This window comes from Symphalangus syndactylus, chromosome 8 (genome assembly GCF_028878055.3).
Source record: "Symphalangus syndactylus isolate Jambi chromosome 8, NHGRI_mSymSyn1-v2.1_pri, whole genome shotgun sequence".
NCBI classification, from domain to species: Eukaryota; Metazoa; Chordata; class Mammalia; order Primates; family Hylobatidae; genus Symphalangus; species Symphalangus syndactylus.
Window position 1 is genome coordinate 132,153,631 of NC_072430.2, and position 14,355 is coordinate 132,167,985.

General features: G+C 36.5%; 1 protein-coding gene across 10 annotated transcripts in view; it reads left to right on the forward strand.

The window, feature by feature from the left end:
- AGFG1 (ArfGAP with FG repeats 1) overlaps positions 1 to 14,355 on the forward strand; it is an 83,813-nt gene that overhangs the window by 14,173 nt on the left and 55,285 nt on the right. For all 10 annotated transcript variants that reach the window (XM_055290844.2, XM_055290845.2, XM_055290846.2 and 7 more), the window contains exon 2: positions 4,716 to 4,809. In XM_055290844.2, coding sequence (XP_055146819.1) covers positions 4,716 to 4,809 — 94 coding nt within the window. The remainder of the gene's footprint in view (positions 1 to 4,715; positions 4,810 to 14,355) is intronic.

Sequence of the window (14,355 nt, forward strand, 5' to 3'; positions counted from 1 at the left end):
GTCTGGAAATATTTTTGATTGTCACTATTTGATGAAGGGTGCTACTGACATTTAGTGAGTAGAGCCAGGAATGCAGATGCTGCTCAACATTGTACAATGCATAGGACACCCCTCCACAATAAAGAATTACCCAACCCAAAATGTCAGTAGTGCCAAAGTTAAGAAGCCTTGATTTAGAGAAATCAAGATAAGGTGTTGATGCTGGTAGGTATCATAGGATTTGCGAGGAAAGGTTTTCCAGGTTTTAGAAAAATTGAAAGAAAGCCTTAGAATGGAAAACCGCTCCCTCCTTCTCTTAATTTCTTTTTCTAATTCTTCAGCATAGACGTTCACATTCATAAAGCCAAGACTAAAAATCTGAATTTTTGGAATACTACTACTAGTCACTTGGACTTTCCATTATTTCTTACCCTTTTTTTCTACTGCAGAATAAGTTATATTTATTATAGAAAACTTGGAGAGAATAGAAAATTATGAATAGAAAAAATTCATTCGATCTCATCATTTATATATAAGAACTGTTAACATTTTGGAGTATTTGGTTTGTCTATTTTTTTTGCTGATTAAAAAAATTAGTTCTGAGAATACTGTATAATTTTTATCTTAAAAAGTTAAAGCACAATTTTAAGTGCATAATGTCATACTTTTTTAAATTGTTATTTAACCATTTCATCTTTGGCGTGAAGTGTTTCTGATGTTTTCCTATTATGAATAATGTTTGGTGAACATCTTGTACATAGGTGGTCAGCTGTATTTCCAATTCTTTATTTAGAATTGATTCCCAAAAGTGGCATAGCTGGGTCAAATGGGAGTAATGAGGTTCTTAATAAAAATTGGTGAGTTTATCCCACTATCAGTATTTGAGACTACTCATGTTTTGGCTCGCGGGTGGGTAGGGTGGGGTGTGGGTGGTATGGGGGCGAGACTACTCATTTTCATTGCAACTCATCATTCTGAATGTTACTTAAGACATTGATGGAATCAGTCTTCAGCTTTTTCTCAGACTCTTAGAAGCATGTAAAATCCATGTACAAAGCTTTTGAAGGCTAAAAAATGAAAAATCCATATACAGCCTTGCATTGAGATGTAGTTAATATCCCTGAATAAATGGAATATAAAAGAGCAATTAGAGAAAGCAACATGAACACATAAAATTTCCTCATGGTTACTCAATTTATATAATAAGTGTAGCCTTGTAAAATTGTCTGCCATTTTGTAAATTGAATCTTATTTTGAGTGTACTGAGAGAGCTCATTTGAATAAATCCTGTAACGAGTAACAAATCCTGTAACAGATTTCACTTGGAAAAAATGTCCTTTCCTCATTTGGTTGTGAGTACATTCTGGTTGTACTTGTTTCATAAGTTCAAAATGTTGTTCACTTATTTAGGTAATATGAATACCTTCTTTGTGCATTAATAGACCCTGTGATATGGTAGGGCCTGGGATATATTTACACACTGTACTGCATTTGTGAGAATATATGTGTGATGTAACTTAAAAAGAGTTAGGGTTAGCTTTATGAATTGTTGTTTCCTCATTGAACAATTTGAGAAGTATACGGGTATAGTTGTTTGCTCCAAAATTTCCAAAACATACATCCTTTTAATAGTGTTTGATATGTCCTCATCAGAAAGTTACTCCTTTGCCTTTTCCATTTTTAAAAAGGAGATACTACCAGTAGGTGGAAGGGTAAAGGCTTGTCTGGAATAAGGAGGAGATATTACAGAATAAGGAGAGACAAAGTTGCAAAGTGAGAAGGAAGGAGTAGAGGCATTTGAGAGAACAATAATATATTAATTCCTTTTTGAATTGTTTTGGGGCAAGATAGAATGTATTATATCATAAATGATTAAACCCTCCCTGAAAGGGGTGGATTAGTGTTCTCATAATACTGATGAGTTGGAAACGAAGTGTTGTGCCCTAAGTGAGTAATAATGACTTTTCTAAATTTTCACTTTTGGAAATTTATTTATTTATTTATTTATTTATTTATTTATTTATTTATTTATTTAAGAGTCTAGCTCTGTTGCCCATGCTGGACTGCAGTGGTGCAATCTCGGCTCACTGTACCCTCTGCCTCCCGGGTTCAGGTGATTCTGCTGCCTCAGCCTCCCGAGTAGCTGGGACTGCAGGCTTGGGACACCACGCCCAGATAATTTTTGTAGTTTTTAGTAGAGACAGGATTTCAACATGTTGGCCAGGCTGATCTTGAACTCCTGACCTCAAGTGATCCTTCAACCTTGGCCTCCCAAAGTACTGGGATTACAGGCATGAGCCACTGCACCCAGCCACTTTTGGAAATTTGGAACTAGTCTTTAGAGCCTTATTTTGTGATTGCAAGCTGTAAAGGTACTTGCAAGTTACTACTGAGATTGTTTCTTCGGAGTTAAGTTTGAGAGTTTTTTTTTTTTTTTTTTGAGACGGAGTCTCAGTCTGCTGCCCAGGATGGAATGCAGTGGCGCGATCTCGGCTCACTGCAACCTCTGCCTCCTGGGTTCAAGCGATTCTCCTGCCTCAGCCTCCTGAGCAGCTGGCAAGCGCCACCACGCCTGCCTAATTTTCGTATTTTTAGTAGAGATGGGGTTTCACCATGTTGGCCAGGCTAGTCTCAAACTTCTGACCTCAAGTGATAGGCCCACCTTGGCCTCCCACAGTACTGAGATTACAGGTGTGAGCCACTGCGCCTGGCCAAGTTTGAGAGTTTTACCAGAATAAAATTTCGGTTACTTAGTTCTTCTTGTTCAGCCGTTATTTCCCTATTTTATGATGACAGAAGGAAAAAATTAGTATTAAATTTAAACAAAGCAAAACAAAACAACAGCCAAACCCGAGTTAACTTTTCCCTACTTTGAAATTCGAAACAGATGAAGTGTAACTTGTCTTAATTCAGATCATGATCTGAAAGATGACATTTATCTGTGACAAGGGGGAGGGAGAAAAAGAAGCAGTGAATTGAGGAGCTTCTCCTTTGTGTTTTGACAAAAATACTGTTTGTTTTTTTTTTTTTTTTTGAGACAGAATCTTGCTCTGTCGTCCAGGCTGGAGCGCAGTGGCATGATGTTGGCTCACTGCAACCTCTGCCTCCTGGGCTCAAGCAATTTTCATGCCTCAGCCTCCCGAGTAGCTGAGATTACAGGTGCATGCCACCACTCCCAGCTTATTTTTGTATTTTTAGTAAAGACAGGGTTTTGCCATGTTGGCCAGGCTGGTCTTGAACTCCTGACCTCAGGTGAGCTCCTCATCTCGGCCCCCCAAAGTGCTGGGGTTACAGATGTGAACCACAGCACCTGGCCCCAAAATACCGTGAATTTCTAGAATGTTATGCACCATATGTTCTCAAAATATTTTTTAAAGACTTTTGGTACATTTATTATTTTACATCGTTGTTAAATATCCTATTTAATTAGTGTGAATGATTACAAATTGACTGACAAATTCTTTAAAAATATTACTGCACTTGGCCGGGCGTGGTGGCTCACGCCTGTAATCCCAGCACTTTGGGAGGCCGAGGCGGGTGGATCACGAGGTCAGGAGATTGAGACCATCCTGGCTAACACGGTGAAACCCCATATCTACTAAAAATACAAAAAATTAGCTGGACGTGGTGGCGGGTACCTGTAGTCCCAGCTACTCGGGAGCTGAGGCAGGAGAATGGCATGAACCCGGGAGGCGGAGCTTGCAGTGAGCAGAGACGGCGCCACTGCACTCCAGCCTGGGCAACAGAGCGAGACTCCGTCTCAAAAAAAAAAAAAAAAAGCAAAAATTATTGTAGTAATTGCTGTAGAACCCAGAGTTCAAATGAGACCTTTGTCAGAGAACATGATCCCAAAGTAGTTCTGTGGAACTTTGCGTAGGTTACTTGTTACTTTGCATAGATTATTTGGCCATTATTCTTGTGGGTGGACCTGCTGACAAGATAGTTGGACAACATGTAAATAGTTATTAAATCTGTTTGAGTGCATTTCCACTCAGTTTTTCATGTGCATGTTCAAACATCAAGATAAAATCCTTTTAAGGCCATCCATACAGAAAAGGCTTCAGGGTTGTAAAGGACCTTAAAAATTGTTTAATCATGCATGCAGCAATTTTTTGAATCTCTTCCTTATGTCCCCACAGTTTCCTCTTGTACACTCACTGTCTTCTGAGGTGACTGAAAATGTTCTTTATTATAAATTCTTACTTGAATTAATGGCAAGATAAGACTTTACTAATTGGTTTATTACCTCAATTCATGACATTACTTGTAATATAGTTTTCTAAATTAGTCTTAAACTTATTTAAAGGTAACAGCTGTTTGATAAAGATATTTGTATAGCTCTGGTCTTATGTCATTGTTTCTTAGGAAATATGAAATATTTAAAGAATTTTAATAATTCTTTCATAGAGTTCTTCATATGTATAGCCTTTTCATCAGAAACACACTAAAGCACTATTTGCATTTCCTAGAAACTTGTGTGTCACAGTTACTTTGTGTTTTTAACTAGGTGGTTAATTGAATTTATTGTTAAGTCTGTTATTTAATGAGTCTAACCAAACCTTAATATCTATTATTAAGTTTAATAGTTTAAGATAATTTAAAAATAATTTGAGTTTATAGAATGAAAACACTGTTTCAAGTTTGTGTGTTGGTTAAAAATATTTTGAATTACTAGATGTGTCATTTTAAAAATGTGGTATGTACTAGTAAATTTTGTAAAATATTTTATCTTTTAGGCGAGGATTAAATCCACCACACAGGGTGAAATCTATCTCCATGACAACATTCACACAACAGGAAATAGAATTCTTACAAAAACATGGAAATGAAGTAAGTGGGGTTTTTTTTTTTTTTTTTTGCAATTTTTAACTTTTTTGTTGGCAGTCATTTTAATAAGATTTAATAAGTTATTTAAAATGTTGAATTTCATGGTCTAAAAAAGTTATTTTTGTATTTTATATTTAGATATTTTAAAATGTACTCATTTAATGTATTTGGAATTAATGTTTACTACATAAACACTTTACCGTAAATCTGAGGTGAAATGTATGTATTTAAAAGTCATCAGTCTTGAATATAAAAGGCGTTTCGGAGGGCACCCATTATTACAGTTACTGTTAGTCTTCGCTTTAAAAGTCAAAAAAGAGGAAGAGAATTCATTTTGTGATGTTACGTTAAACTTGTTAGAGTGTTGTATGATCAGCTTTCACTTGAAGTCCTCTGTTTTTCCTAAATTTTTAACTTTGGATGTGTATGTGATGTGTAATGTTTAGCAGGTGTTCAGTAGGGAAGAGGTTAGTAGTTCTCAGTGGCAGCTTAGTGTCATGGAGAGCCAGATGGTATAAAGATTTGGATGGAAGCTTTTTTTCTTCTTGCCTTTAATGGGCTTCCAGTAATTCTATTCTGTTTGCTTGTTTGCTTTTAGCTCTATGTTTTGCTATTAGTAACAGTTTATAAAATTTTTCTAATATTTTTAAAATTAATAAAATTAACTAAGAGAGTGGGCATTTTTTTTATAATCCTGAGGTAAGGATGAGCCAGTTAACCCAAGTTGATTAATAATAGCTATTATTATTTGACAGAAAAGTCTCATTTTCTAGAAAGGATAAGTAGTACTTTAGTGGTACTCTTCTGGTTGCATCTTTGATATCCTTAATAAACATAAAATAAGTTAAATATTAAAATTTTATTAGTTTTAATCTTCTCCTTGGACCCTTAGAAAATATATGTAAGCATTTTACACTCTGCCTTTCTTCCTAATACTCTGAAAGTAATAGCTTAAAATTGTTTGCCTAATTGTGATGTCCATGGGCTTTTGGTTCTAAAATAGTGAGGAAATATAAATTCACAGCTATGAAATATTTTTAAATATTTCATATTAAATTATTTAAAGAAGAGAGCACATTTTGAAGTCAGCAAATTTTGCTAATGGCAAATTATTTTAAGCATTCAGATTCCAGACTAATGTGAGTACATTATAAGAACATGTAAAGCTGGATGAAAGGGTAGGAGGCTTTTAATGAAGAGTAAGCATAGAATAATACATATATTGATTAAAATACAATTTGAACTACTTGTGTAAAGTTTACAAGTAGGATTAATTTAACATTGCACACTTGAAGTTACTTTCTTAGAATGTTGGCTTAGTGTGCAAAATTTTGGAAATTAGAATGGAATCAGAAATAAAGAATATTATTCTATCTTTAGATTAAAAATAGGTAAAACCAGAGTAACAAAACTGTGATAACAGCAGTCAATTGAAGAAGTAAGTCAATTGAAAAAGCAAAATTTTGGAAATCAGAATGGAATCAGAAATAAAGAATATTATTCTATCTTTAGATTAAAAGTAGGTAAAACCAGAGTAACAAAACTGTGATAACAGCAGTCAGTTGAAGAAGTGAAAATATAACAACATGTAAGATAAGGTTAGGTGGAGACTGGTCCAAAAAAATACCAAGATTGAAGGAGTATATATTTTTTTAATTGCGGGAACATTGACCTACCCTCTTAACACACTTTTAGGTGTGCAGTATTGTATGGTTAATTATAGACATAGTGTTGTATAGCAGATCTCTAGAAATTAATCATCTTGTATAACTGAAACTTTATACCAGTTGAATTACAGCTCCTCATTTTATCTTCTGCCCCGGTTGCCCCGATTCTACTCTCTGCTTCTATGGGTTTGACTATTTTAGATACCTCATATAAATGGAATCACACAATATTTGTACTTCTGTGATTGGCATATTTCACTTAGTTGTAATATCCTCAAGATTCATCCTTATTGTCATGTATGGCAGGATTTCTGAAGGAATATTTTTTAAGGCTGTAGCATTAGGGTAAATTTAGAGTATATAAAAAGAATTAGTTAATTTTGAAGAACTCACTGTATCAAAAAGTAGAAGCAAAATGTAAATGTTACAAGTGACTGAAATGTATTTATGAATCTTAAGTCCTACAGAGAGGTTTGCAAGTTGATAGACCACTCAAAGCACTTACCATGACAATCACTGTCACTGTGCTGGGTATTATGGATGTGGTTATAGATGTGTTACACCGGCTTAGTGGACAAAGGGGTCACAGTTGGTGTGACAGATACGTGACAGATAATTGCAACATGGTGTTAGATAAATAATGATAAGAATTATCAGCAGTAGTATGGAAAAGGGAATCAGTATTTTGGTGGGAAGGAGAGGATTGGGAAGACCCGACAGAACAGGTGACACATTTGTTGGTTTTTGAGGGTAACTAGAACCTAAGCTGGTAGTGGAAGTCACAGAAGATGGAGCAAACAGTACAAAAAGAAAAAGGGAAACTTGCAATAGGTTGCTAGGAAATATACTAACCTTGTAAATGCTTGTTAAGAAAGACAAACATACCTTCTCATAGTGTACCAAAGAACATCTTAGAACCAAAATAATGGACAGGTATGTTTGGTTCTTTACAGTATTAACAGTATCTGTGTTCTTAAAATTTTGAGAGGTGTGTAGAGGGTGAAGATAATGAAGTGTTGGGACAGTTGGTACAGCTTTATAACCAAATATTTATGGATTTCACGTGCAAGTGTTTTATTATCAGTTTTATCTTTTTTAAACTTTTAAATGGTAAGTATCACTTGCATAGGGAATAGTACCAGAACGTAAGCTTACATTTCAAAATAAGTTGCCATATTTCTCTCGTCACCTTTTAATAGTTTGGAAAGGGCCATATTCAGTCACATAAGTTTTGGATTAAAAAGGCTCTATCATACATCTTGTTCATGAATGAGTTCATGCCTGAAGATGAGTATATCCAAAATTAAAAGATCAGAAAGTATATTGGCTTCGGCAGCAGCCTTGGATCTTTGATCCCAACCAGGGAGTTTTAGTGTGCTGGGGGGCATGTTTGGTTGTTGTCACTATTGGAGGATGTTGCTGCCTTAAGCAGGCAAGCACCATGAATGACGAATGACTTGTAATGTGTTGAACAGAATTAACCTGCATGCCATATGCTATGAATGTTCCTCCAGACATTTATATGTGGGAAACATCTGTGTATGGTCTTCTGCATATATAATTTAATTCTGTCTTAATACTTGCATTGTAGTTGAACATCCTATTGCCAAAGAAAGTCATGCTCCAAGCCCAGAATCAGAGTGAGATGGGCTACCAAGTTACAGGGCAAAGGGCATGGATACAGTCACACAACTGATGGCAATACTAATTTTGTTTTAGTCATCAATAAAGTATATCTGTATTGGTCTGTATTGGTAGCTGTGGTAAGCAAATAATGTAATTACTATTTATAGATATGCGTAGAGACCATACTTACAGAGTATATCATTAGTTTCTACAGATGTGGTTTACAAATTTCTTGACTATCACTTTAGTGTTTATAGACTTCTACAGTGTGTTTGGTGGAGGAGATATGTATATTATTAAGTTACAGCACATAATATGCCAGATGCTAGTAAAATATTTCACATTGGAGCACTTTGTATTTATTTGCTGAAGTAATTTCTGTCATTTTTTCAGAAACAAAATATTTCACAAAAAGTTTCCATGTATTCCTTTGTATCATACAGTTACTTTAAAAAAAACCTGTAGTGATCTTGGCACTGTAGGTCCCCTGTAATCCCAGCACTTTGAGAGGTGGAGGTGGGAGGATTCCTTGTGGCCAGGAATTTGAGACCACCCTAGGCAACAAAGCGAGATCCCATCTCTACAAAAATTTAAAAATTAGCCAGGCATGGTGGTACACATCTATAGTCCCAGCTACCCAGGAGGCTGAGGTGAGAGCATTGCTTGAGCCCTGGAGTTCAAGGCTGCAGTAAGTCATGATCATGCAACTGCACACCAGCCTTGGTGACCAAGCGAGATACTGTCTCCAAAAAAAAAAAAAAACTATAGTGATTTTCTGTGTGTCCTTATTTGTGATGTCATGGGCAAATTATGGTTTTCTAGTTAAAGGAAGTTGGATTAACTTCTGATTATAAAGTTAATGGAAGGTGGACTGGTGAACGCTGCTGTAAGTAGATAATTCAATAGAAAAGAAAATGTAGAAATAATTTTATTTTGAAATATGTATAGTTTATGTTTTCTAGTAGTAAGTTAACCTTCCTAATATGTTTGAAGACTAAAAGTAAAAGTATCACTACTGGCTAAGTGCGGTGGCTCACGCTTGTAATCCCAGCTCTTTGGGAGGCGGAGGCGAATGGATCAGTTGAGGCCAGGAGTTCAAGACCAGCCTGGCCAACATGGCGAAACTCTGTCTCTACTAAAAATATATATATATATATATATATATTTAAAAAAAAATTAGCCGGGCGTGGTGGTGTGTGCCTGTAATCCCAGGTACTTGGGAGGATGAGGTGGGAGAATCGCTTGAACATGGGAGGTGGAGGTTACAGTGAGATTGTGCCACTGCACTTCAGCCTGGGCAACAGAGCGAGACTGTCTCAAAAAAAAAAAAAAAAAAGGCATTACTATTGATGCTCCACAGGCATGGTCTATGTGTAGGAGTAAAATCAGGGATTGCATGCCAGTATTTGATTATCTTTATACTAGATTAAAAAAACAAAATGATTGCTTTGAAAACCCATGCAATAATGTACACTTTTCCCCTGTTAACATTCATGATTGATTCATTTTTGAAGCAGAGATTTATTAATAAATTACCTGCTGGGGAGAGTGGCGTGAACCTGGGAGGTGGAGCTTGCAGTGAGCTGAGATTGCGCCACTGCTCTCCAGCCTGGGTGACAGAGTGAGACTCTGTCTCAAAAAAATAAAATAGCCTGCTATGTGCCAGGAACTGTCCTTAGGTCCTAGGGATACAAAAAGGGAGATGATTCCTGCCCTCCCTTTGCAGTCTTCTACATGCAGGAGACATAATAAAAGTATAGTGGTCTTGTGCTGAAAACTCATATTTGGACTATGCAGGTTTTGAACCTTGGGCAAGAAGCTTCTTAGCCTTAATTTCTATTAGTAGTAACTATAATACCTATGTATAAAAATGCTAGGATTTTTTGAATTAGGCCAACTTGTGAAAATTCCCTGCATATTTCTTGTCAGATAGTATTTATTTATTGAATCTGAATCTAAAGTCGTAGAAGTTATAAGAATTATCAATTTTTATTTTCATTCCTGGTTTGGATGGTTTCTTTAGGGGGATTTTTCAGTTTTCATAGCATACTGTCATGCCATTTACATTAATATTCGGCTTATGTATTTAAACTCTTGGAGCATTTTAACTTTGATTTTCTGCTGAGTTTAATAATAATGAAAATTGATAGTTATTTTAGTAACAACATGTCATGTAGAGTGGCAGAGTTAAGTTACATACTCATTAATTTAGGATTTACAATTATTCTGTTGCTCATAGCAGGGGTTGGCAAACTGTTCCTAATGGCCAGATAGTAAATATTGTAGGCTTTGTGGGCCAATCGTATTCTCTGTTGCATATCCTTGTTCGAAATCCACCCCCCCCCCCACACACACAATTCTTTAGTGTAAAAACCATCTTTAGGTTAAGGCAGTATGAAAACAGGCCAGTGATGACCCAGTTTGGTCTGCAGATTGAAGATGTATAGAACTCTTATGTTTTCAGCTTGCAATGTAAATCTTTTTATGACCTGGCTTCCTAATGTAGCTAATCTTTTCTTAACGTTATTGCCAGCAGAAATGTTTTTACTACAGTGATCTTTGTTTTATTTTCCACGTGTGCTATCTGTATTCTAATTTTCTTGCCATTTTACCAATGCTGGCTTTTATTTTTGCTTGACTTTTCTCTTTTTGCTTGACTTTTCTCTTCTAATCCCATCAGTCTTTCAGGAGTTTTTATACCTCAGATACTAACACCCCCATATGTATTTTAAACTGTTTAAAAAATAACATTCACTATAAGATTTACAAAAAAAAAATGTTTTGTTGTTGCTCTTAGTTTCTTCTGTATTGGTCTTACTGCTCTCAAGACATTATAGACATCTCTGTGGCATAATCTTGCATACTTCTTAATTATACCTAAAGCAGTGAAAATGCACAAGCATATATATCCAAATGAGTTTCTTTCTTGTTTTTGGTTTTTTTTGGGGGACGGAGTCTTACTCTGTCGCCTAGGCTGGAGTGCAGGGGTGCAATCTTGGCTCGCTGCAACCTCCACCTCCCGGGTTCAAGTGATTCTCCTGTCTCAGCCTCCCAAGTAGCTGGGATTACAGGCATGTACCACCATGCCTGGCTAATTTACTAGGACTCAAAAAAATCCGTGGTTTAGTTTGATTACCACTAATTTATGTACCTTGTCACCTTGGGCAAACTACTTTTCCCTGAGCTTAATTTTCCTTTGTAATCTGTGAGAAGTATCTGTTTTGCATATTTCAGGAGGTTGATTTGAAGGTAGTGTATAGGAAAACATTTTGAAAATTGATGTATTATATAGATGTAAGATCATGGTTTTATTTTATTTTTATTTTTATTTTTTATTATTATACTTTAGGTTTTAGGGTACATGTGCACAATGTGCAGGTTTGTTACGTATGTATCCATGTGCCATGTTGTTTTCCTGCACCCATTAACTCGTCATTTAGCATTAGGTATATCTCCTAATGCTGTCCCTCCCCCCTCCCCCCACCCCACAACAGTCCCCGGAGTGTGATGTTCCCCTTCCTGTGTCCATGAGTTCTCATTGTTCAGTTCCCACCTATGAGTGAGAACATGCAGTGTTTGGTTTTTTGTCCTTGCGATAGTTTACTGAGAATGATGTTTTCCAGTTTCATCCATGTCCCTACAAAGGACATGAACTCATCATTTTTTATGGCTGCGTAGTATTCCATGGTGTATATGTGCCACATTTTCTTAATCCAGTCTATTGTTGTTGGACATTTGGGTTGGTTCCAAGTCTTTGCTATTGTGAATGGTGCCGCAATAAACATACGTGTGCATGTGTCTTTATAGCAGCATGATTTATAGTCCTTTGGGTATATATCCAGTAATGGGATGGCTGGGTCAAATGGTATTTCTAGTTCTAGATCCCTGAGGAATCGCCACACTGACTTCCACAATGGTTGAACTAGTTTACAGTCCCACCAACAGTGTAAAAGTATTCCTATTTCTCCACATCCTCTCCAGCACCTGTTGTTTCCTGACTTTTTGATGATGGCCATTCTAACTGGTGTGAGATGGTATCTCACTAAAAAGATTTTTTCCCCCAGGTTTAGTAACTTGCCCAAGATTGTGCTTTTATGGGCAAAGATACTTTTCCAGTTGATTCCTAAATGCAGAAAATAAGTATCACATAGGAACATGGCATGCTTTGAATTGAATTTAGGGTGGAGATAAATTTTTGCAGAATTTCAGTCAGTATGATGGTATTAATAAATGAAAACATTCACTAATAATACATTACATTGAAAAACATTTTAAAGTACAAAATTAATTATTCGAGGGAATAGCTTCCTAGAGGGATGGATATCTGAGGTTTAAAACCATTCAATTAAAATATTAAAGCACACTATTGTATTATTTAAGGGATATTTATGCATATTTATGCACGTTTGGCCTTTTAAGCATTTTGAAAGGAAGGTATGGCACTATAGCTCTTCTAAATATTAGCTGAATCTAGTCAGTAGTAACTTGGTAAAGTTGAAAATATTTAGAGTATATTATTTGATATTAACGGTTGGCTTTCAGAGAAATATACTAATTAACAAAAATGTAGAAAATGTAGACGTCTTTGTTTTGAACATATCATAATCTGTGGGTCTTTTTGAATGACAGAAAACCCAGAGATTTATAGAAGAAGCTAGATGTTGTTTGTAACTACTCTGAGAGTTTACTTAACTTTTTTTACATTACATATTCCAGGTTACAGTGTTTATTTCTTTCTAGCTGTTTGCCTTACCATTCTAGCTTCCTGTAATCTCTTAGCTTGTTTTTTTCTTGCCATTGTGTGTTATCTTCTAAAAAATCTTACTTGACTCGAATTAAAACAATATAAATCATTAGACGATTTTCTTTTTTAAAGACTTTTTTTTGTGGAGTTATTCATGCATTTAGACAAGTAGATAATATACCAAACTTCCATCAACACATTGCTGTCTTATTATTATTTTTAAGCAAATGCGAGACATAAAATTTCATCTGTAAACTCAACTCTCATGTTATCTGTAAACTTCAAGGACTTTAAAATATATATAGCAACAGTGCTATTTTTGTCCCTATGACAATTAACAATAATCTAGTCATCTGGTCAGTGTTTAAGTTTTCTATTGTTTATAAGTATCTTACTTTTCTTTTTTTTTCCTAATGGTTTGTTTGAGTGAGGATCCAGGTAAGATCCACACATTGAGTGGTTAAAATGGGCTTTAAAACTTTATACTGCTTATAAAGGATTGGAGGCTTGGCGGGGCACCATGCCTCATGCTTGTAATCCCAGCACTCTGGGAGGCTGAGGCAGGCGGATCACTTGAGAACAGGAGTTCGAGACTAGCTTGGGCAACATGGCAAAACCCCGTCTCTACTAAAAATACAAAAATTTGCTGGGCGTGGTGGTGTGTGCCTGTAATCCCAAGTACTCTGGAGGCCGAGGCACAAGAATCACTTCAACCCAGCAGGCAGAGGTTGCAGTGAGCCAAGATGGCACCACTGTACTCCAGCCTGGGTGACAGTGAGACTGTCTCAAAAAAAAAAGAAAAAGAAAAAAAGAGATTGGAGGCTAGATGAATCACAGTGACATCTGCAAAGGTTGGACTGGAATGGGCCTGTATTAGTGGTATGTGGCATAGATTCAGGCAGAGGTTTGTGTTAAGACAGTGGGGGCCTCAGGCCAGGTAGTTATTCTGGAGCTGGATAATCTGTAACCTGGGGCCCCTGCCGGCTTAAAGTCCCTGGGAAACATAGCAGCGCAGGTGAGTTCAGTGCCTTGTAGGACACGGACGCAGCCTGAGTGCTACCTGGTACACATCTTAGTTGTAGGCCTTTTCCTGTGTCTTTTCCATTGCTCTGGCATCAGCTGCTACTCAGTCTCCTTAAAATTGATGTTAGGTTCTTACTGCAGGACAAGAAGCCTGTTTGTCTGTCAGGACAGCAGCTGACATTCATTTTGGCAACAGAGTACGCCATCTGATTATGGGGTACGTTATGAGCTGGTAAGAAGAAAATAAACAGGCCCTCCAGTCTCGTAGGTTTTTGAGGAATTGGTAATGATGTTTAAGGTTTGGGTAGTGGTAGCCAAAGGCCATGCCTGCAAGAATTTCTTGTTGATTTGGGTGATATTTTTTGGTCAGTCTCCCACTGGACCATGACTCCCACCACTTCCCCAAGGACAATCTCATACTGGCCTGTGATCCTAGGTTCTTTCCAAGGATGGAGTGGCTGTGAGCAGTTATCTTTTGATAGGAGAACT